Source organism: Trichoplusia ni, chromosome 11 (genome assembly GCF_003590095.1).
Source record: "Trichoplusia ni isolate ovarian cell line Hi5 chromosome 11, tn1, whole genome shotgun sequence".
NCBI classification, from domain to species: Eukaryota; Metazoa; Arthropoda; class Insecta; order Lepidoptera; family Noctuidae; genus Trichoplusia; species Trichoplusia ni.
Window position 1 is genome coordinate 6,383,086 of NC_039488.1, and position 22,928 is coordinate 6,406,013.

The 22,928-nt window shown below is 33.4% G+C and overlaps 1 protein-coding gene across 2 annotated transcripts; it reads right to left on the reverse strand.

The window, feature by feature from the left end:
* Positions 1–842: 842 nt before the first annotated feature.
* Positions 843–22,620, reverse strand: LOC113498612 (putative fatty acyl-CoA reductase CG8306). 2 transcript variants are annotated; one of them, XM_026878690.1, is made up of 12 exons: positions 22,538–22,620; positions 7,654–7,885; positions 6,990–7,241; positions 6,536–6,681; positions 5,835–5,944; positions 5,231–5,314; positions 4,640–4,748; positions 3,969–4,085; positions 3,458–3,577; positions 2,917–3,076; positions 2,195–2,292; positions 843–1,756 (listed from the first exon to the last, which is right to left on the reverse strand). In XM_026878690.1, exons 2-12 carry the CDS (start codon positions 7,849–7,851, stop codon positions 1,618–1,620), a joined length of 1,533 nt encoding a protein of 510 aa, XP_026734491.1. In that variant the 5' UTR covers positions 7,852–7,885; positions 22,538–22,620; the 3' UTR covers positions 843–1,617. The 2 variants fall into 2 exon arrangements, with proteins under 2 accessions (XP_026734491.1, XP_026734490.1); XM_026878689.1 differs by lacking the exon at positions 22,538–22,620 and having other exon boundaries at positions 7,654–8,021.
* Between the last annotated feature and the right edge of the window lie 308 nt (positions 22,621–22,928).

Here is a 22,928-nt window from a genome sequence, read left to right on the forward strand (position 1 = left end):
TGTATTGTGAGAAAATTAAATAAGGCCGTATACCCTATTCTTGCATTTTTATTTTCGTTGTTATTTGTACATATTTGCTTTTCATTTACTGTTCACGGGATAACTTCTAGGAAGATACCTGGTCTCCTTAAAGGCTTATATGGGTACCAAGGGCTTATATGGCGCCCAAACTAGGCATTTAAAAAAGCTCGTTCAATGTGTCACGAAGTAACGTTACACCTCTTTGTTGATGTTTCGTTCACGCGCGGAACATCGAAATTTTACATGATAATTTGCCGCCTTTTCTCAATTTTGCCGCCATCCTGATACATCCTGCCCGGGCCGAACCGCATATTTTTTTCTGATAATTTTATGCCTTTAAGAAAAAATCAATAAATTATACTAAGAATTAATAGAGTATTTGGCATGGCGGTACCTTTAAATAAATATAATACTTATTATACCTGAAAAGTAACTTATCAAACTGATGAAAAAAGAAACTGAAATAATACGCTTATTATTAAAATAAAACCAATACATAAAATAATTTAACAAAACCTTTATTGCTTACATTATACCACCAATACTGCGCAGGGCAATTAACTCAACAAGCACTAAATACTAACCAAAAAAGTCAATTTTATGTCATTTGAGTATTTTCTATTGTTGACAATACTTGTAGAAATGTTATTTACCCGGGCCCTAATTCTGCTATTTACGATGGCCGATGAACGAATGGCAATTGGATTAAAATTATTCCTACTCTGTTAAGGATTATGCCAACAAAATAATCGAAAATTCATTGTATTGACCTTGAGTGTACCATTATAAATTTATATTTATTGTGTAGGAAAAATGCTTGAGAATACGAACAGTGTCATTTTAAGCCAATTTTCATTCATTCATCGGCCATTGTAAATAGCAGAATTGGGGCCCTGGCAACGGGAATGTTTTGCACTTAACATTATGCTAATTTCGGGTCGAAGGCTACTGTCAAAGATATATATAATAATGGGGAATAACGGATTTATTTGCTTTAAGAGACAATAATGATATTGGTATTTTAAAGAAAAATACTACCCTAATATCTAAATACAAAATCAGATCCTTAATACAAGGTAGTGAAGAAAGATTTTTTTGCTATTGTGGAAAGGAGAGGTTATACGACTGAAAGCGTGCTTTCTCGCTCCCACAAATGCAAGTCTTACTTTAAAAGTAGGTTTTTAGGGTAGATTATGAAACTAAAAGATTTTATAATACTATCATTTGTAATACATTACAATCTTTGTATATAAAATCTCAAAAAATATTTCTTTCTTTGCAAAATTCTAAATCAATTTAATAATAAATCCTTATAAACAATAATACTTACATTATTAATCAATACAAAAATATTAAATAGTTGTCTAAAATGAAGTTTACTACTAGCTTTGTTCAAAAATAATAAAAAATATATATTTGCCTATATCAATTCAGAAATCCTTCACTAACATACTAAAAAAATATAGATTCATTTTTAGATTCTTGGTCAATTTAACAATTAAAAATAAGTATGGAATCAATTCCATTCCTTTTTCTCAAGTGACTTTGACTTGTCAGTTCAATATATTTGAGCGATATGATCAGGTTTAGACAAGTTTATAGATAAGTGAACAGAACGTATATGATGGGTGCGATCCAGGCAGACTGCGCGAGGGTCAGGCCTGTTGTCCAGGCAAAGATCTGCCACGAAATTCCTAGGACGAACAGCTGCCAGATAACGTGGAACATTAGGAGGCTGAAACAAAATTAAATTAAGTCAAGGTCTTCAAGTTAAGTGTTCTCTATATTTCAGAATCTTAAATAGATTAATTTCTTAATTTCTAACAGTGTAAATATTGTACACATTAAAAATTAAAGGTTAAAAGCACTTAAGATGATAACGGTAGTGGGGGCTAGTAGAAAGCGCACTGGTAAGTGACGTCAAACGAGATTTAAAATAACTGTTCTAGCTTCAGACATAAACGAAAAATACGTATCCAATATTTTTTGGTAATATCTGACGTTGGTCGGCTACCAGTCTAACCGGTTTCAGCTAAGTACCATTGTTTTACAAGGAGCGACTGCCTATCTGACCTCCTCAACCCAGTTACCTGGGCAACACGATACCTCTTGGTTGGACTGGTTGTCAGACTTTCAAGCTTCTTGTAACATTTAATGATGTGTGTGTACTTACACCATATCCTTCTTCCTAGCGGCTGGTAGCGTGGATTCTTTCTCGTGGTTTAGATACCGTCTGACTCCCAAATGAAGAGTTTGGAAGTAGTCTAGCCACTGAAATATCATAAATTATGGTTAAAAATGTTTGACTTTTGAAGAGCTTCATAAATCGTTAAGTGTTGCTAAAATACAGTTAAAGACAGATTACAGATTTTCTCATATTTATAAACTAGCTGTTGCTCGCGACTTCGTCCCCGAGGGTAGAAGATATAAGTTGTGATTTAGGTATACCTGCCCGATTTTTTTCACATTTACCATTGTATCTTAGCTCCTATTAGTCGCAGCGTGATGGTTTATAGCCTAAAGCCTTCCTCGATTAACATTTAAAATTGTCTATTCAACACAACAAGAATTTTTCAATTTGGACCAGTAGTTCCTGAGATTAGCGCGTTCAAACAAACAAACAAACTCTTCAGCTTTATATATTAGTATAGAGTATAGATTTATATCATTACTATACCAAATATGTGTTTATTAAAGTAAGAAAATCTTTTTTTTTACGCGTTACCAAAGATTCTCATTTTATAACCAGTGATTTAAATACCGCGCTTTGATAAAATCTAGACAAAAACTAGAACTAATTAGTAACTAAAACTAAAAATTCGTGAAACTCCCGGAACACAAGGACTGAATTCCTTATTACGGGGATCGTGTAACCAAATACAGCATAACACTCACTTGTAAAGTAGATATGTCGATGTAGAACAGGTTCTTATCAGCATCGTTCAGTTTCTTGGCGAGTTCCAGGGTGTTGGGGTTGTAGAACTTCCACTCGCTGAAGATGAACCGCTCCAGACGGTTCAGCGAGTTCCAAACGTTCTTGTGGAGACGGAATAATCTAGAATATTAGTAAAAAATTTGTAGATTAAAAAAATCTAAACACCCACGTTTTAAATGACAGATTTTATCAAATTTTGACAGTTTTTATAGATGTAAATTGCATTGTCATCGGGTTTGAAGCTATCCTGAAAATTTCAGCGCGCTAGCTTACCGAGAAGTGCCTCAAAATTTAGTTACGATTATGATGTAACATTATTTTTTTAAATAATTTAAATAATTCACAAACATACAAGTCACAAGCACAAGGTATCCAGACTCAGAACAAGCATTCGTGGATCACACAAATGCTTGGTTGCGGGGATCGAACCCGCGACAATCGCGCTCAGTGGGTTTGGTGTGTGACCTCAACCACTCGGCTATCCGTGCAGTCCAAACTTACATGGGCCTCTTGCCGGACAGGCGCAGCATCATGTCTAGTAGTATGGCGGGGAAGAAGTGCACGAATATAGCTGAGATACGGAACATCAGTAGCGACGGCACGAACGAGAGGTGAGGGTACCTGATGACAACAAGGAACATTAAGAAAAATCTATATATCATCGGCCTAGCCTTTCCCCAACTATGTTGGGTTCGGCTTCCAGTCTAACCGGAATTCAGCTAAGTACCAGTGTTTTACAAGGAGCGACTGCCTATCTGTCGTCTTTAACCCCCGGTACCTGGCCATCATGATACCTCTTAGACTGGTTGTCAGACTTTCAAATTTCTAGATCTATCTAAGTAAGTGAGCACTAAGAAAGGATTTTTCGAAATTCATCTCCTAAGGTGCAGTCATGTTTAAAGATACAGTAGTAACAACTTGTGACAGTTATGTAAAAATATTTTTAAATGGTTTTCACGCAAAGGGAACAAGATAAACTAAGTAAACCCTTTAAAATAAATAATGTACTCACCACACAGCGCTCTTCAAGGGATGTTTGTGCAACATTTCATTGACTGTGTTACCGAGCACTGACCATTTGAACGGTCTGCAGGTGGACGAAGAACAGTGATAAACGGATAGACCGGATCTGGAATAGTTAGAATAATTGACTAGGTGTAGCGAGTACCTTTGTTCGCATGGTTAACATAATAAAGGCGAAGATAACATAATATTTTGTAAATCTATACTCTATTCTAATATATAAAGTTGAAGAGTTTGTTTGTTTGTTTGAACGCTCTAATCTCAGGAACTACTGGTCCAAATAGAAAAATTATTTTTGTGTTGAATAGACCATTAATCGAGGAAGGCTTTAGGCTATTAACCATCACGCTAGGACTAATAGGAGCGAAGATACAATGGAAAATGTGGAAAAAGCAGGGCAGGTATAAATCAAAACTCATATCTTCTACCCACGGGGACGAAGTCGCGGGCAACAGCTAGTTTTTAATAAAAGGAAAACGTTAAATACCTTTATTCGTAAAGGAATTTAATTCTTGTATCCCGCGGCATTACCCGCGTAGATTATCAGATCACTCAAAAGCATAATCGTGTTTTTTTTTCAAATTGATATAAACAAACCCTATGTTACTTGTATACCCTCAAATACCATGTGTGCAAATAACCTATTACATATTAACTCACTTGGTCTTGGCGGCCTCCCAGCCCGCGACCAACAGCTCATTTACAACCACATCTACAGGTATATAGTCTGCTACGTTCTTCTCAGCTAGAGGTAAGCGACGAACGACACCTGGAATTTAGAATTTAAAACAAAAAACACTTTAATTTTCGATGTACTGGTGAATGATTCAGATGTGATAGTTTTTTGGTCTAGTGATTGGTAGTCCTGACTATACCAGAGGTCGTGAGTTCGATCCCCACTCAGGACAAATGTTTTTTCTGTATCTGGGTGTAATTTATCTAGAATATGTATGTATTTTGATATATATATAAGTATCTCTATCAGTCGTCCAGTACTCATAATACATGCTTTGCTTAGTTTGCCACTAGATGGCGTTGTGTTAAAGTTGTAGAATGTATATTATTCGAGTTTCGACTCGCTTGCCGCCGCGTCAGCTCAAAATTAAGAACTCCGGTTGGGTCCGAATCTAGTCGGGCACCCCCGATAAATACGTCCATTCCATTATTTAATAATGAATCATTCTCACGATAGTTACTATTAAAGTATATTATTTATTAAACGTCCAAATTATTTTAACAAATACTATGTACCTTTAGCGGCTCCCATAAGGAACCCTTGGGGTCCGACTTTAGAGCAAGTCCAACCGGGTACCGGCTCCTTCCACGAGGCCACAACTGAAAAACAATAACAACAGCATTGTTAATAATAATACCAGCCAACATACATATAAAACTAATGTTATAACAAAAAAATTACAAAACATTTTGTTTGTGTAATCATGGATCTTGATAAATTGCTTTATTTGCCGCAAGCCCGTATGTGTCTTCCTTTCTAACCAACATTAATAATATGAAACTTTGCAAATTCTTTAAATAAATAAAATATGTACATTTCCGTAATGAATTGTAAAAAGGAATAAAGTAACCACTAATAAGTATCCAATATTTTTTGTAACTTAATTTTGATGCACGTTCCGATATCAGGGTGAAATTTTCAGAGTAGCTTCAAAGTCGATGACAATGAAATTTAGAACTACGAAAACTGGACCGATTTTGATGGATTTTGAATGGAGTGACATTTAAAAACTTGGGTTTCTATTAATTTAATTCTGTATTACCGGAATGGATGAATTTGCAAGCTTTTTGATATATAATGGTTGAATTTTAACTGTCTGATATTATCTTCCATACTTACTCATGGTAGGTCTGACAATAGTGCATGGGAAGTGGTCTGAACACTTAACCACTTCATGTTCAGCCAAGTGCTTCGTGAAGGTGTACGTATTGGGGTGGCTTTTCAGTAGTCTGCGGAAGAAATTGTGATTATGATAATATTATTATGTCGATGACGATTTTAACTCAAACACTTTATTTGTGAAGTATGGCTTTACATACAAATGATTGAATAGTAAATGGTATCAGTATATTCTGCTTTTCAGTTCTGTTATACATATATTATTTAGAAAATAAAAACTCTTAAGTAAAAATTTATGAATCTTTGAAACATTATTTTTTTCAAAGCGCAGTGGTTGTAGAACCTATTTTGTATTTTTGCTGGGCATTCTGTTATTTCAGCTTAATATAATGGATCTGATACTGGATGAAATAATTTCATTAATTAGGTTTCAATATTTTGTATTTTTATTTGTAAAAAGAACAGCGCAAGGACTAAGGTCTATAAACCTTATATTGCGGTTTTACAAACATTCAGATCCCAAGCACAAAGACACCTAGAGTCAGGACAAGCATTTGTGGATCACACAAACACATGTCTCACTTGAGGATTGAACCCGCGGCCAGTGAATTGGCGTGGTGACCAAATTAGTGCAGTCGCTATCATGAGCATTACACATATCTCCTATACTATATTATATAATAAACTACCAAAAAACTCACTTCTTCTCAATCTCCAGTAACGCATCATCAGATAAGGTATCCACCAGGGAGATAACCTTCTCCGCGTCTTCCGGTGCCTCATACACCTTCTCATGAGCTTCCGTGAGGAACGAGTTCACATAGCCTGATGATACATGGATCATCACCTGCAAATATAAGTCAATGTTCAAAAAGGTGATAATGTCAGCTGTAACAAAACTGTAGCACAAAAATGCATTTTGTCGGGTAATCCATGCTCAGCTCAGCTCTATGTAGAATTGTTAAATTTTATACTTCCAGTTTTCTTCAATATGAAAACAGTGCATACCTTTTATAGAGAATTTATTGCTTTTTACGTTCGATGAGGTGCTACTACCAATTTCTGCACTGGGTGGCACCTAAGTTAGGTGTGTCACTGTACATGACTTATAATAACATTCCTAATACAGCTACAAAATAAAATGTAACCTCTTACTTTCAATTTCTTTGCCTCCTTACACAGCTCCATAACTCGTCTTGTCCCTAGTAAGTTTATCTTCACAGTAGGCCTTAGGCTCTCCTGGAAGTCCAGGGTAGCTGCGGAGTGGATGACCACCTCTACGTTCTCCACCAACGTCTGCCGGTCCTGAGGACTGAGGCCGAGTCCATCTTCTCCGACATCCCCCGCAATGGGGACTAATTTTTGAAATATGTCAGTAGATTTTGATTCTAGGAGTTTTTCAAAGACCTGCAAGTAGGAAGGGATTAATTCGATTTTGGTGACACCCTTGGAAGGAAATTACTATTAGCTGAAAGGCAGGCTGTTGATAATAATGAATGTTTTATGGTTGTTTAGTCTACTGTTGTGTTTAGTTGGTTATGATGATTTATTTACTATGTATTATTAGTAATAGATTGTTGTCAGTAGTCTTTTTCAGTGTTATATATTAATCTAAAAAACTATACACACAATAAAGCAGATAAAATACTCATAAAAGTAAATTAAACTTTCTGATTGGTTCCTTCTTTATTATTTTTTTCTGTCTAATAATAGATCAGAATTGTTTTACACGTCACTTAACTTCTAACTTTCTATGCCAAATGAATTATTAATTAAAAAGTGATTTTTTTTAATTTGGAGATATATTTTTTTAACTTACAGGGTTTTTGGGGAATTCTTGAAGTCTCTCCGATATTTCTTTGCCTTTCTTCGGTCTCATTAAAAGATATATCTTGCCGGAATCAGGAATACATCGCAGAATTTTCTCAATAAGACATAATCCGACGAAACCCGTGCCGCCGGTAATAAAAAAGTTTTTGCCCGCGTAAAACGCTCGCACTTGTGATTCTTCCGACATTTTCAGGGTCTCGTAACCAGTTTTAAGCTAAATTCTGAAAAGAGAGACGTAATTAAATTAATAAACGTTTTAACATGCAAGTAAATAAGAGTTTTGTTAACTTTTTGCACAGTTTAATAAGTTTAGTAAATTTGACATGACAGGAGAAACTTTACTACTGAATGTCAATGTCACTTTCTCATATTATCTTTGGACTCATCTTCATTCGGACGCACCGGCCTCTATTATAGTACGCTGAACTGTGATAAAAACTTATTAACGGTTTGAAGTCCAATGTTTTTTTTGGCGTGCAGAATTTTATTCAGACATCCATTGACGCATTCATTTAAGGCTTGCGTTTATTTTAGAATGTAAATTATAAAGTAGAACATTGAATCGCTAACTATTTTTTCCAGTTCAGCATATTATTTAGTGGGAACAGTCTATTAGCTAGAGGAACGACAATTCTCTACCTACATACATACAATGATATTACAACTCTTTGTAAAGATTGTAGTTAACTGACACTGTTAATAACTCAGTGTGATCTGTTTAACAAGAATAATAGTTGAACTGCAACACTCTTGAGTTGCCACTTAATAATAAAGGGTAAATATTAGTGCACACGTATAATTATACGGGTGAATCATTATAAATGTTCTTGTTTTACATAAATTACTATGAGACACTACGTTTCCATACATTATCCAACCGGTTTATACTAATAGTAAACAAATAATGCACATGGCCACTTAAAATACCTTGAATAATAATACAGGATATTTGCAAAAATAATCAATGAAAATGTGGAATTTTAGAAAACTGGCCAGGTAGCCCATTATCAACGCTCAAAGTATTTTTTTAGGAATTTTGGAAGAAGGATGGCTCTCTACACGGCGTCTAAGAGACCTCTAAGAAGTTGGGTTATAATCTACATAATTATGTTGTATTTGCTTCGTCCTACTTTTTCCACTTGTATGTTTGTTTGTTTGTCGTTAAAGTTGTTTTATTGCAACTAAATTTTGTGGCACTTCCCGATAAGCTAGCAGGCTGAAATTTTCAGGGTAATTTCAAACCCTATGACAATGCAATTTACAACTATAAAAACGGCTGGACCGATTTTGATTAAATTTAAATGGAGTGATTAAATTTAAAAACGTGGGTAAGTATTTACATTTTATAAATCTATAATTATGTTCTGAGTAGTCTTTTTCCAAGCTATGTTGGACTCAGCTTCCAATCTTAACGGATTCAAATGAAACAATCGACGGTTTCTTTGCTAAATGATATGTAATTTGTGGAACGACTGCCTATTGTGTAACGCTAGTACTGACAGGTTTTATAATAATGTAGATCGACGTAAAACCAAGGTTTTATAATGTGGTATTTAAAAATTATTGTATGGTTGGGTTTTCTAACTGTTTTATATTATATTTTTAGGTATTAAGTAAGTATATTTAACATCTATAGGGTAATCTTGCTAAATAACATGTAAAATAAATAAATATATAAAACTTAAAAAAAATGGAAGCCTTCATAGTTCATTGGGACAATCCCAAATTTTCCCAATGGACAACATAATTTAAAATGTAAATAATTACCTTAGTAATTTAATTAACCTTGTTTACTTAGCTCTTAAAGCATAAACTTGAACTATAGTCAGCAAAATAAACTTACGTAATAAAATTATTGAAAATCATTCGTCATCATTACAAATCACTTTGGCTCGGTACTTAACGTGAGAAATAATAAAAGGTTATGTTAACGTTTCGTAATTCTTTGGCTGAATGGCGACGGCCGTGGCTTTGTGCAAACATTATTGAATGATGTTACGTAGTCTATGTTTATACGGTTTTGACACACGATAATTAATAGTAATACCTATGCATTTAAGATTTTAATTCTGTTTTTATCTTTGATTTGTTTGTGGCAATAGATTTATTACTAGTGGTAGCCCGTGGGTCCGCCGGAGTGGGACTGCTTTTATAAGTTGATTAAAATAAACCCAATTTAACTAATATTGCGTGCAAAGTTTGACGACGACCGATTACCTAAGTGTTTTTCGCGGGAAAGCGTAACAAACAAACTTACATTGACAATTTTAATATTACGTTATTGAGAATTATTTTTGATCATGAATGCTCGGAAATTCACTGTAAGCAGAAAAAACTAAAACGCTAAAACTTTTTGTGTGATGTTTTTCATAACTTTGTCCGAGTTTAAGTTTACCGAGTAAAACCAGGCGAAGTAATATGATATATTTTTTTAAGATTTATGTGCACGTAACGATTACTTTAATTTCCGTTAATTCCGTTTTTGAAAAATACTAAATTAACATTATTTAAAATAAAAATGGATCAAGGAGTCAAGAAGACAGAATTTTTTTTTTCATGTCATGTTTAACCAAGTAAGCACATAAACAGCTGGCACAATATTTATTTAGTTTTATAATTTATTAACACAGACATTCTAGCCTCTAAATTTCAAAGGACGTTAGCAAATCAATATGGGAATGTAGAAATAATATTTCTCATCATTTTTTTATCTAAAATATATTACATTAGGTACATACGTCAATCAAACGTTTTGTGTAACTTATTTTCGGGTAACGGCGGACCACTCTTATTTTTCTGTTGTCTAGATTTAGTCTATGAAATTATAGGTATGCACCGCATCTTACAAGTTTGTTCTTTTTTTGTTTAGTGAAATGTACTTATGCAATAATGTCAAGTCACGGTTACTGATCAGTTTTCAACTTTTAAACTTTCATAAGATGCATCATCACTATAAATTATACCTGTCCATTCACGTCTCAAACGTTAGAATGTAATAATGAAACATCTTTGCTTCTATAGTTCTGAAGAGTTTGTTTGTTTGTTTGAACGCGCTAATCTCAGAAACTACTGGTTCAAATTAAAAAAAAACTTTTCGTGTTGAATAGACCATTCATCGAGGTAGGTTTTTTAGTCTAATATACCATCAGGCTGCGACTAATAGGAGCGAAGATACAATGGAAAATTTGGAAAAAACGAGGCAGGTTTAAATCATAGTTTATATCTTCTAACCACGCGGACGTAGTCGCGATCAACAGCTAGTAGTTTTATATAGTAGTAAATTGATGGATTTGCATGTTTTTTTTTCTGGCCTTTTCTACTGAGAATAGTTAAAAATAATAAAAATACATCCCATGTTACAATCTAAATTAAGCGTCTTCTTTGGTTAGAAAACATAACCCTCGTAAAGTTATTTTTATTTGAAACATTGTTGATAAGTAATAATTCTCAACGAGTCTTAAATTCAATTAAAAAGTAAATACGATTCAAGAAAATAACCCTCTTTAGATAGAACTTTTATTTCGTAAACTCTACTACTATCTTTCCGTTTTAGAAAACAATTGATAGGTACCTAAAATCATAAATCTTAATTTTATACCAAAAAATCTTTTTTTCTTAAACGGTTTTCATGCAAAACATAGTCAAATGAAGTCCAAAGTCTTAAAATCAAAGTCGTACGCAATTATGCGAGTTCATCGACCGCACAGTATAATAGTACGCGTTGGTATTCTCATACGCATCCGTGTCGTTTTCAAGTGAAACCAAAAAGGTTTTATGTTATAGAACCTTAGAGTACCGTTATGCAAAAAGGTTTTTATCTTCCGTTCCCTTTTGAGTGTTGTAAAGGGAGTTTAAAGGCGGTTATTCTTTTGAATAGTTTTTAGGTGTGTAAAATGGTCTGAATTTTTAACTTTTCTTCTTATTTTATGAATAAGTAGGTTCCTAATTAGATATGTTTCAAAACTTTCTACTTATAATTATTTTGTCATTTAAATGCTTAAGCAGATACTTACTTATTCAAGTACAGTAATGTTTTAAAATTACCAAAAAGGTTGCAACACACTTAGTGCGAGAATATTATGAGAGAATATTTTTATGTAATTACGACTTCGGTAACTACTTGTACCAGGTACCTGGTCTACCTATATTCTGTAAGTACCTAAGTGCAAGAGAGAAAGTGCTTTCCTTACTCAATAATGTTACGAAAAACGAAAGTACCTGTCCGCCATTTTGTATCTTTTGACATTAAAAGTCAGGCACAACTTAACTTATTAGCTATTACCTATTATATTGCCCACAGGCCCGTCCGCTAGAAATCGAAAATGAATCCACGGGAACCAGTGCCGGCGTAAGGGCCACTGACACCCCGGGCGAAAATATTGTGGCGCCCACTTGAGGGAAGCAATATCAAGTGTTTGTTTTTTGCTGATCCCAAGTAAAATTATATTTAGAATTTCATCTTTCCTTTAGCGTTACGTTTGGCGGTGGAAGTATTCCACCTCTAGCGTAGAGCACAGTTCTGAGGGTTTGCGCCAGGAGAGGCAAGACACTCCAACTTCAGACCTTGGCGCCCCCCAGAATTTGTCGCCCTAGGCCATCGCCCCATCACGCCCCCCCTAACGCCGGCACTGACGTAACATAAAATCAGGATCTAAACTATCCTACGTATTAATCCCGGTTATAAACTATCTGTATACCAAGTTTCGTCTAAAATCTAAATCCGTTCAGTGGCTTTTGCGTGAAATAGGAACATCCATACATATAAACTTTCATACTCATTTATATGTATACTAGAATTACTGCGATATTGATAAAAATAAAACAATAAATTCATTGATAGGTATGTCGCAAAAATCCATAAATAGATTTAATCTATTAATAGACATTGCCATAACCTGTCATAACAATTTTATGTTTGTTTCATAAAAAAATATGGTAATATAACATGGAATTTTACTATATTGTAAATTTGTAACGTTGTCCGTGTTTTTCCATGTTTTGCGTCCCACTAACCATTTTGATTGCGTATTGCTCAATTGCTAATAGCCATGTAATTTTGGTAAGAATATAAAATCTTCCATACTTTTAGGGCCATCGATAATAATTATGGATTATGTATAGAGAAGTTAAGCAATGTGAGTCAAGGTTGGAAATGTGATGGTGACTAATTCTTTTTTCGTTCGTAGATATATAAATTATTGTGTTCTGCTGTGTATTTTACTTAATTCTGGAACCTGGATTTAAATCCAGGTTAAGCGAAGATTGCGGGGTCAGTTTAGTTTGTGGATTGGCGACCGAATGTTTTCCAGATAAAAACTCAAATAGTTAAACATTCGTAGTTGGAAAATTGCTTAATTGAGACAAAGCAACGCTCGCAGAGGTCATTAACAAGATTGGTGAGAAACTATAGTTTATGGTGACTCGTTTTTAAAGACAAATTGTTAAAAATATCTAAACAGAATTCTACTGTCAAAATGAAATATTAAAATAAACTCAAAAATAATCACACTAATATTAGAAATTATATGCTATAGGTTGCTGTCACCTTGGATTAATACAGGCTTTTTTTATCCTACTTCGTTAAAGAAGAGTAATGATTTTAGATATATAACCAACGAAGCTGAGAGCAAAAGCTATTTAACATTTCTTATCCCAAAGATATAGAAATTGACAATATTATAGTTATTTAAGGTCACTTGAATCGGATAGCTCGTGGCTAAAGTAGAACTGCACAAGTTAAGACGATTACGCTAGACACGGACGGAACATGGATGGGTGACCGTGAAGTGTTTCGGAAAGCACGTGTTGGATTGTGGGTCCCGGCTGTTATTCATATGGGAAAAGGGTAGGGTAGTGATGATTCAAGGGGTACTTTTTCTTATAATGTTTATTCATAGATCTCTTTTTCTATGAAAGATCGGTTTAACTGTGAAGAATCGAATCGCCATTGTGATAAGAACTGTATAGTTAATTATCGGTTAGTTCGATTGGAAGTAAGCTTGTCCGATTGTGTAGCTACGGTACTTTTGTATAAAAGTAAGCATTCAACTAAAACCAAATTGAATTTTGAACTTTTTTCAACTAAATAAGTCGTCCCACTTATACTGTTTTAGTTACATTAAAGAAGATTGACATCTCTTAGTTTGTAAACCAGGATGAGACGCGTGAAAGCCCTGGATTTTAAAGTCCGGATCCTGGACAGGTTTTTCTAAAAATAGTCATTGAGTCGGTTGATCGTGGTCAAGAGTACGGTGAGTGGAAACTTTAAATGTTTAAAAATGGACAAAAAAATGTAGCCCCGGACGATATCTGGATGGTCTCTAAACTAGGTCAAATCTGGGGAACCCCTAACCATCACTTCAAATGTGGTAAAAAGTCAAATAATGTTTAAAAGATGCATATTGAAATTCAAAGATTTTTGCTATAAAATAAAAAAAATAAGCATAATATAGTGTGAACTAGGTCACATTAATATTATGAATGTCTCTAGCAGCTAACAAAGGCTAGACAGACAATAATTAATTTTAACTGGTATATAGGAAGAATTACAGAGCATAATATATGATTCGAAATTTTTCTTAATAGAAAAGTATTTTAAGAATCTCGCAAAATATTAAACAAAAACCGAAGACGCGACTCACGGTTAATTACCTACTTGTTGTCTTAATCATAGATTCAAGATAAATATCAATAAAAGAATAATAAATAAATATGCAAAGCGAGTTTGCTCTTATTTATTTAGCGTTATTGAGTCAATTTGACATTGAATGTGTGCCAACATGGCCGCTGTTATACATATATGTGTTCAGCCTTCGTTCAAAAGAGGCTGGATAAATAAATACTCTTTGCTTTGTCAATCAAAAAGTGAGGTTATGTTGGTTACGCAAATGTCTTACATGAATGGGTAGGTAGATGTATTTTTTAAGTTATTTTCATAATAAAACATTGGCTGTTCAATAATATTTAATCCATGAAATTAATGTCTGTTGGGATAATTCGAAGGAAATAATTTTTTTTACGGCAGTGTTGAAATTCCTTTGCCAATAATTAAAATAAATTTAAATTTTACTTTGATCGTGCATTGATTTACTTTTTTAGTTTTTTTTCTAAATTTTAAACTTTTTGTTAGTCTTTTTTTAACACTTGAAATTGAGAAAAGCTTCTTTGATAAAATCATGGCGTTATCGATATACAACATAATAACGAAAATAATCGAATGAAAACCTCCTACTTTTCGAAGTCGGTTAAAAATGGATTTGACAGAGCCAGTAAAAACGATTAAATGTCGACGTTACAACATTGAATGTTCTTTTGATATTTTGTAAAGAAAGAAAAGATGTATTTCGAATTAAGATGCATAAAGAGCATAGAAATCTAATAATATATTTACATTTCTATGATAAAGGGTGACTAAACCGTTGTCAAAATAAATTATTATGAATCCATCTTTAAAATGTTACTTTGTGATATTTACTTGACGCAGAATACTCGTAATTTATGCAAATTAATGTTAATTATTGTTAGCATAATAATTAGGTATAAGAGCGATTAAAACTGAATAGGTAATTAATTATTTGTCTAAAGATTTTATATTAAGACATAAACTACTTATAGTAAGTTCTTTGTATTTATTTTAGAAGATACTTTGTCTTCTAGCAGATAAATAACCTTATTTTATTGTTTCGTAAGTACTTAAAGTGTAAAACCTACTGAGGCTCTCCGAAGTATCTCATGAACCGTGATAGCTAGACTGTAGCAGCTACAAAAACAAGTACAGAACAAAAAAATCGTGGTTAAAAAAATTAGAATGGAATGTATGGAGAGGCCTATGTCCAGCAGCGGACAGCTATAGACTGAGATGATGATGATGAAAAAAATAAGGGTCAAAAATTTATAGGGTTTTACAAATTCAATGATAGAACGTCAATTTGTTTTTCTTAAGCGTATTCGCACTTTACACGGATACATATTTGATACTTGACCGTTTTTGACAATGCCTGCTTGTCAAATACATAAAAAAAAACAGAAAATTATAAATTAAATTACTCTTAATATTGCTATCTAACTATGTATTAAGAATAATTTATGACCCAAACTAATCTCTTAGCTTTACAGAAAGTACCTACTTGAGTTGTAAGTTATAATTATTTTTATATGAGCAATCAAAATTAATGATCATTAGGTTCTAAATAATGACGCGAATTTTAATTTAAGACTTCTTTATAGTGTCATAATTTTTTTATTACCAGTATTTAAATAAATATTTATTTTTGTATAATTTCTAATGTATGAAATTTAAATATAAAATAAGTAATGCACTGAAGATGACGTAATTAAAATTTATAATGATTTTTTACGTAGATAATTAGGCCTATCTTATATTTTAATTTTCTGTATGTGTGTCTGTCACTGAACTCTTAAACGGCTGGACCGATTCGATTTTTTGTTTGTTGTTTGCTTTTTGAATTGCGCCCTTAATGGTTTAGAGACAAATCGACTGGCAAAAGTAATAATTAATAATTTTACTACGACTTGATCTAAAAAATATTGTAGTGTATTGTTAAAATATTATCAATTTTACGTTTCTTAAAATGCTGTTTCAATTTGCAGAGTTATATATTGGTTTTCCAAGGTACTTGGTCTATCAAAATACGCATGATTAATCAGCCCTATTTTAACATTTGACATTTACTTTGACAGATGATGAAGTGATTATTCCATTGATTAATTTTAGAAACTTCAGGTCAATAAGGTCAATTTTAACGTAATGACTTTCGATGTTGACCTTAAGGTGAAGGTCGCTACACGATGTGTTGAGAGTTCGATTACTGTTGAAGACAAAATATGTATTTGTGTATACCTAATAATGTTATTTACTTATGTTCACGCAAGTTTGCATAGAACACAATATTTTAATAGTAATGTACAAAGATACTGTCAATTAAAAAAATCTTACCCGCGACAAGAGAATTAAAAAAAAATGAGGCATCCATGTGCAAAATTACAATAACACATTAGGTTTAACGTTCGTATGACACTAATTTACTTGTAAAAGACATAATTGAAATTTTAAACAAAAAATCCGTGCGAGTATTAAAATTGCTAATGTAGCAAAAATCATAAATGCTCCCAAAGCCATTCTTGCAATAAATTAATTAGTTTTAGTCGTCATGACCACAGACAAACTGCAAACAGTTTTGTGGGGTTTTATGTAAAAGTAAATATTAATGTTAACTGTTTAATAAATAAATAAATAATAAAGACTAATGTTTGGCTATAGAGACATCAAAACATACGGTTTCTTGTCGGTTCTTCTCCATAGGAATGACATTTTGGAACCGCAGAACAAATCATTAATGTAAAATTTCAAAAGTGCTAGAAAATAAAATGAAAATGAAGTAAAGGTCTAAAAATAAGGCATCTCTGCCGTAATAATATCTATGTCTATACTAATATATAATATGGAGAGTTTGTTTGTTTGTTTGAACGCGCTAATCTCAGGAACTACTGGTTCGAAAAAATATTTTTGTGTTGAATAGACCATTCATCGCGGAAGGTTTTACGCTATATACCATCACGCTGCGACTAATAGGAGCGACGATACGATGGAAAATGTGGAAAAAAACAGGGAAAGTTATTCATCTTCGAGGGCTTATATCTTCTAACCACGCGGACGAAGTCGCGGGCAATAGTATTGTAGGCAGCGTATTGTATTATATATCCTACTAATATTATAAACGCAAGAGTTTGTAAGTATAGATGTTTGTTCCTCTGTAACGCAAAAACTACTGAACGGATTCAGACGAAACTTGGTACACAGATAGTTTATACCCAGAAATAACATATAGGATTTTCATCAATATTTTATGTTCCCATGGGATCATTTTCGATTTGTAGCGAGTGGACCCGCGGGCAACAGCTAGCAAACTTCACAGTATTTCTTAATTCGAGGAAAAGCACCGTACTGCAACATTTCTCGGTTGTTAAACCGCCATTACCGACCTGTTGGTTATTACATGGTTATGTAACTACTGAAGTACTTTCTTACTTTCACAACGATCTTAAAATGACAGTTTTCTTCGTTTATTTCTGTTATTTTAACTGTTACGTCACGGCTAGACTGCCCAAAATGTTTGTTTTCATGCAGTTCCTGAGTTAACTATATTCAAATAAACAAACAGAAAAAAATAAACTTCTCCAGCTTTATAATTTTATATACTTACTTACATCGCATAGATATGTAAGTAACTTGAATTACTTGATAACCAATCATGTCGTTATTTCTGTGAATAACTCGTATCATAAAACCTTATTCTTGTCTTTATATAGAGTACAGGTTAACAAGGCACTATAATAAACAGGAAAATCTGTTTATTATAGTATATGATACATGTATTGTGTAATTCTATTGCTTGAGATAATCTTTATAATATTATTAATAGTCTTTTGCAATTTCAGATTATTATTACGTGATTTTTTTAGTTTTGTGTTGTATCCCAATTTATTTTGTGCAGTCATATTTTTTGCACTTAAGAAAGCAATAATTAAAATTAAACACCAAAATATTCATCGGCTTCGCTGCCGGCTGGGAGTGTGCCCAAAAAGCTGGCAGCATTGCCACGTTGAATGGCAATGCTAATCCTCTGAGCTAGGTAAAAGCTAGCCTTTGGGCCACGGGAAGTGTTAACAATACTCTTTGCAAGATCTTTAAATGCGTTTAGGCACTCGGCCCCTACGGCTCAAAAGATTCGACCCCAAACGGCTCAAAGAAGTAACTACCAACCAGATTACTATATTTGCGCCGTTTGAGATTCTCAGCAGCCGCGGCAGCAGAGCCAGCACAGCACGAAGATCCGGGAAGATGAGATGGCGTAAGAGTATCATCATCCTAGCCTGTTCCCAACTATGTTGGGGTCGGCTTCCAGTCTAACCGGATTCAGCTAGGTACCAGTTTATTACAAGGAGCGACTGCCTATCTGACCTCCTCAACCCAGTTACCTGGGCGACACGATACCATAGATTACTAAATAGTTACTACGACGATACCCTTTAGTTAGACTGGTTATCAGACTTTCAAACGTCTGACAACCTGTAACGATTGTCAAAGATGTATGAATAACAGCCGGGGCTCACAATAAGTTTATTAAATTAAGATAATGCTTTTCACATTCACATTATTTACAAACATTCAAGTACTTATAACAGTATATTATCAGTCATTTTGTTGTTTTACAGCCAACAATTATTAACTTAGATACAGCAATTCGACGACCTCCGTGGTCGAGTGGCGTACGCACCGGTTTCAAGGTGTCGCTAGCTCTGAGGTCCCGGGTTCGATCCCCGGTCGGGTCGATGTAAAAATTAACATTTCTACATTGTCTCGGGTCTGGGTGTTTGTGGTACCTTCGTTGTATCTGAATTCCATAACACAAGTGCTTCAGCAACTTACTTTGGGTTCAGAACAATGTATGTGATGTTGTCCGCATTTATTTATTTAATTAACTACTGCAGCCCACCTAATGATTGTTATTTGCGTAAAAGTTAATTATTACGGTTATTATTAACGCTTATCAGATAGAGTGTGAATATAAAAGTTGGAGATTTATTTATGGCAGTAAAATGAAAGAAGATTCTCTTATTTTTAGAATGAATTACCCAAAGGGTAAAAATGAGGAACAATATTACTGAGGCACCGTTGTCTGTCCGGCTGTACGTTCGTTTGTGACTAGGCTGTATCTCAACAACCGCAATAGATAGATAGTTAATTGAGTAACAGATATTGTAATTTGGTTACCATAATAAAATAAACATCGGTATTAAGTAACGATTGCTATGGTAAAAAAAAATGCTGTGTAATAAATTTTGTTGCTTCGTTTTCTTTTGTTTATTTGTATGAGATCCATACAAATACTTATTTTTCTTATAATGGTGTTCATTCTTATCAAAATAATACGTTAAGTGCAACAAGTATTTACTTTTAAACAAAGTTTCCCTTAACATCATTTAATTTCAGTAAATATCTTAAGGGATATCACTATTTTAACATATCCCCGCAGCAAAACAATCATTATTGTATACAAAGTCGCGGGCAACAGCTAGTTTAATATAAAACGGTGTACATTAATGCTCAAGCATACTTTTTATTCACCTTGCGATCTTGTATATTATGTAATTTTCCTTAATTATGCTGGTCAAAGGTCGATTGTTCGGTCAAACAATAAGAACAGTGTAAAAAAGGAAAAAAAAACAAGGTTTTAACGTTGTTTGTGATAACTTTGTAATGTATACTCTAAGCGAGTTAAGAATTATCAAGGGAGTTTTAATAATAATTGTTTGAAATTTTACATGTTTCTTCTATAAGTGTATGATTTTTAAAGCAGTTTTCTACTAATGGGAGAAAATGGAAAACTATTAAGTTTTATTTAAAAAAAAAAGACTCCCGTATTAAAGAGTTTAATCATCATGTCGCGAAGGTTTCACAAACATTCAAGTAACAGCACAAAGACACCCAGACTCAGGACAAGCATTCGTGGAACTCACAAATGCTTGTCCTGCGCTGGGATTTAAACCGCGAAACGTCGCGCACAGTTGCTGCTTAAGAGAATAGGAATAATTTCAAACTCAATTCAATTGCCATTCATTCATCCGCCATTGTAAAATAGCAGAATAGGGGCCTAGACTGTATCCAAAGGTGATATTTTTAAACAAACTCTTGACACTATCTATTAGCATAATTACAAACTGACAAACAAACAAACATATTCGTATTTGTATTATTGGTACTTATCCCGTTGCCCGGATAACTGGCTTGAGATGGTCAGATAGGCAGTCGCTCCTTGTAAAACATTGGTACTTAGCTGCATCCGGTTAGACTGGAAGCCGACCCCAACATAGTTGGGAAACCCTAAGCAGCTGATAGACTAACTTTTTCACGTGACTTTGCATTACCGTTTTTGTATTTAAATAAAAGGTGATTTCAATGCCATTGTTGCTATTTTTGTTGAGAGTTGTATTTTATAGAAAATGCGTGAACCTCCTTTGATAATCAATTTAATTACGTTGGTATCAATGATGTACTTATAAGGGCTAATAAAGGACTTTGTAATTATAGAGTATGAAGGCAAACGGTGAGACAGTTACAGTGTAATTTTTATTATAAAAACTAGCTGTTGCCCGCGGGCTTGCTCGCTATAAATGATCCCACGGGAACATAAAATCGGGATAAAATCGTTTTTTTTAAATATGTCTGACGGACTTAACAGATTTATGTATAAGATTTAGTTAAATGGCGTTGTTTCTCTTTTCAGTCACGGGATCACTTCATGTGAATAGACCCGGTCCTTTTTAAAGGCTTGCACGGGGACACAGGTCCAACATGTAGTGGCCTTGTTGAGAACTTTAATCTAAAATGTGATGGGGTATCTACCAGGGGCCATCCACCCCTGTTCTATTAAAGAACAAACATGGACGACCCAAGGTAGCTACAAAACTATTGCAAATTGTAATGTGTATAAATAATAAGGGCTATTGGTATATTGGTAATGTTAAATGGAATGGTTTCAACTTTCAATAGCGTTGTTTATTATTACAAATATCGAATTGAGAACCCACACTTTTAAGTCGGTTAAAATATGTATAGTCTCTTAAAACTGCATATTTTATATTTTATATAAACGTCTACCAAATAAAATATTAATAAAATGAACTAAGAAACACATAAATATAACTATTTTATTATCCATTATTTATTCCTCATTTATTTCAAACTGATATTATGATACTTAATAAAATTTAATTATTTTGTATGTATTAAGTAATAATATTAAAAGATATCTCAAGATTTACTAAACCGATTATGATAAAACTCTTACATGAACATGCAGTTATTTCTCATCAGAAATAACTGGGTTTTCTACTGAGTTTATAGTTAAAAATATATTGTTTTTGCCTCGGATCGAACTGGCACTGATGATTTAAAACTTATCGATCTTACTACAAGACTACTTCGAATAAATATTCGGAGAACCATTGCCAAAGCAAAATTACGTGTTTATACAAATATTTGGTGTCAAAACGTATCGCGAAGTCGACACACAATAAGTATTACAACACTTGTTATATTTTTTGCTTTATATTTCAATGCTAAAAACTGACAAAAAACTCTGCAAATAGTATTTAATGTAAAATAAACTGTTACAATGCATAATATATAAGCGTTTCATTTAGGGTGAAAGTATAATATAAATAGAATAATTTGTTTTGGTTGTAAGCATTTTAGCTTTATTTTGTTGATTTTTCGAAATAAATTTGGGACACACTTCTTTTAGTGACAAATAAATTAACAAAAAAAAAACTTATTAAAATACAACTAATCCCTACTAATATTATAAATGCGAAAGTAACACTGTCTGTCTGATACGCTTTCACGCTAAGTACGCTAAACCAATGAACTGTTTTTAATGAAATTTGGTACAGAGATAGAGTTGACCTTGAGAAAGAGTTTTTATCCTGGACTTTTGAAGAGTTCTCTTGGAAACGGGATATAACCGACCTCGACGCGGGCGAAGCCGCGGGCGAAAAACTAGTATAATATATCTAGTAAAAACACCAGTAATTCCTTATCCAACAAACGCAAACCCACAACAAAATATGCACAAGTATTGCCGATAATATTAATGATAATTCCTTATACCTATCGCAAAAACATAAACTGCAATAATTACACAATTGAATTAACATCTGTTATTGATTTCCCAAGGTGACTAATATGTACCCGGTTAAGTCTAACTACGTTTTAAGTATCACTATTTTACACCTTAAAGTGACAGTTAACTTAAGCGTAACTTAAAGTTAAGTATTATTAATTCACTTACCGGTAAAAGTATTTTAAGTCCACTCACACAGTTTTTGTCAATACGTGCGCACGCGCCGAATGCGCAAGAGTCACTGAATATGGCTGGCATCGTAACTGTTTGTTGTTTTAGAGATCCTTGAGGCGTTATTGAAAACCTGTTTTGGTGATCGTATTTAATTATGTTCTTGTGGTTTTTGGAGGAAAATGAGTAGAAATGTAGGTTTTTTTGTGTAAGTTATGATGCCGTTGCAAAGTTGTGTTATTTGTAGGTCTTGTATTACTTGGTGATGTTGCAATTATAGGAAATAAATTTGCGATTGGTTATTTATAAAAGTAGTCAATGTGCTTAACTGTTCGTTAGAGTTTAGTTTAGTTTATATTTTAAAGATCAACCATATTGATTAACCTTC

Coding starts and splice junctions, on each gene's coding strand:
- LOC113498612 (XM_026878690.1), bottom strand. CDS start 7,851: ATGTCGGAAGAATCACAAGTGCGAGCGTTTTACGCGGGCAAAAACTTT. Junction 5,315..5,834: donor TATTGTCAGACCTACCATGA/GTAAGTATGGAA, acceptor ATTGTTTTTCAG/TTGTGGCCTCGTGGAAGGAG. Junction 3,578..3,968: donor CCCTTGAAGAGCGCTGTGTG/GTGAGTACATTA, acceptor TGTTGTCATCAG/GTACCCTCACCTCTCGTTCG.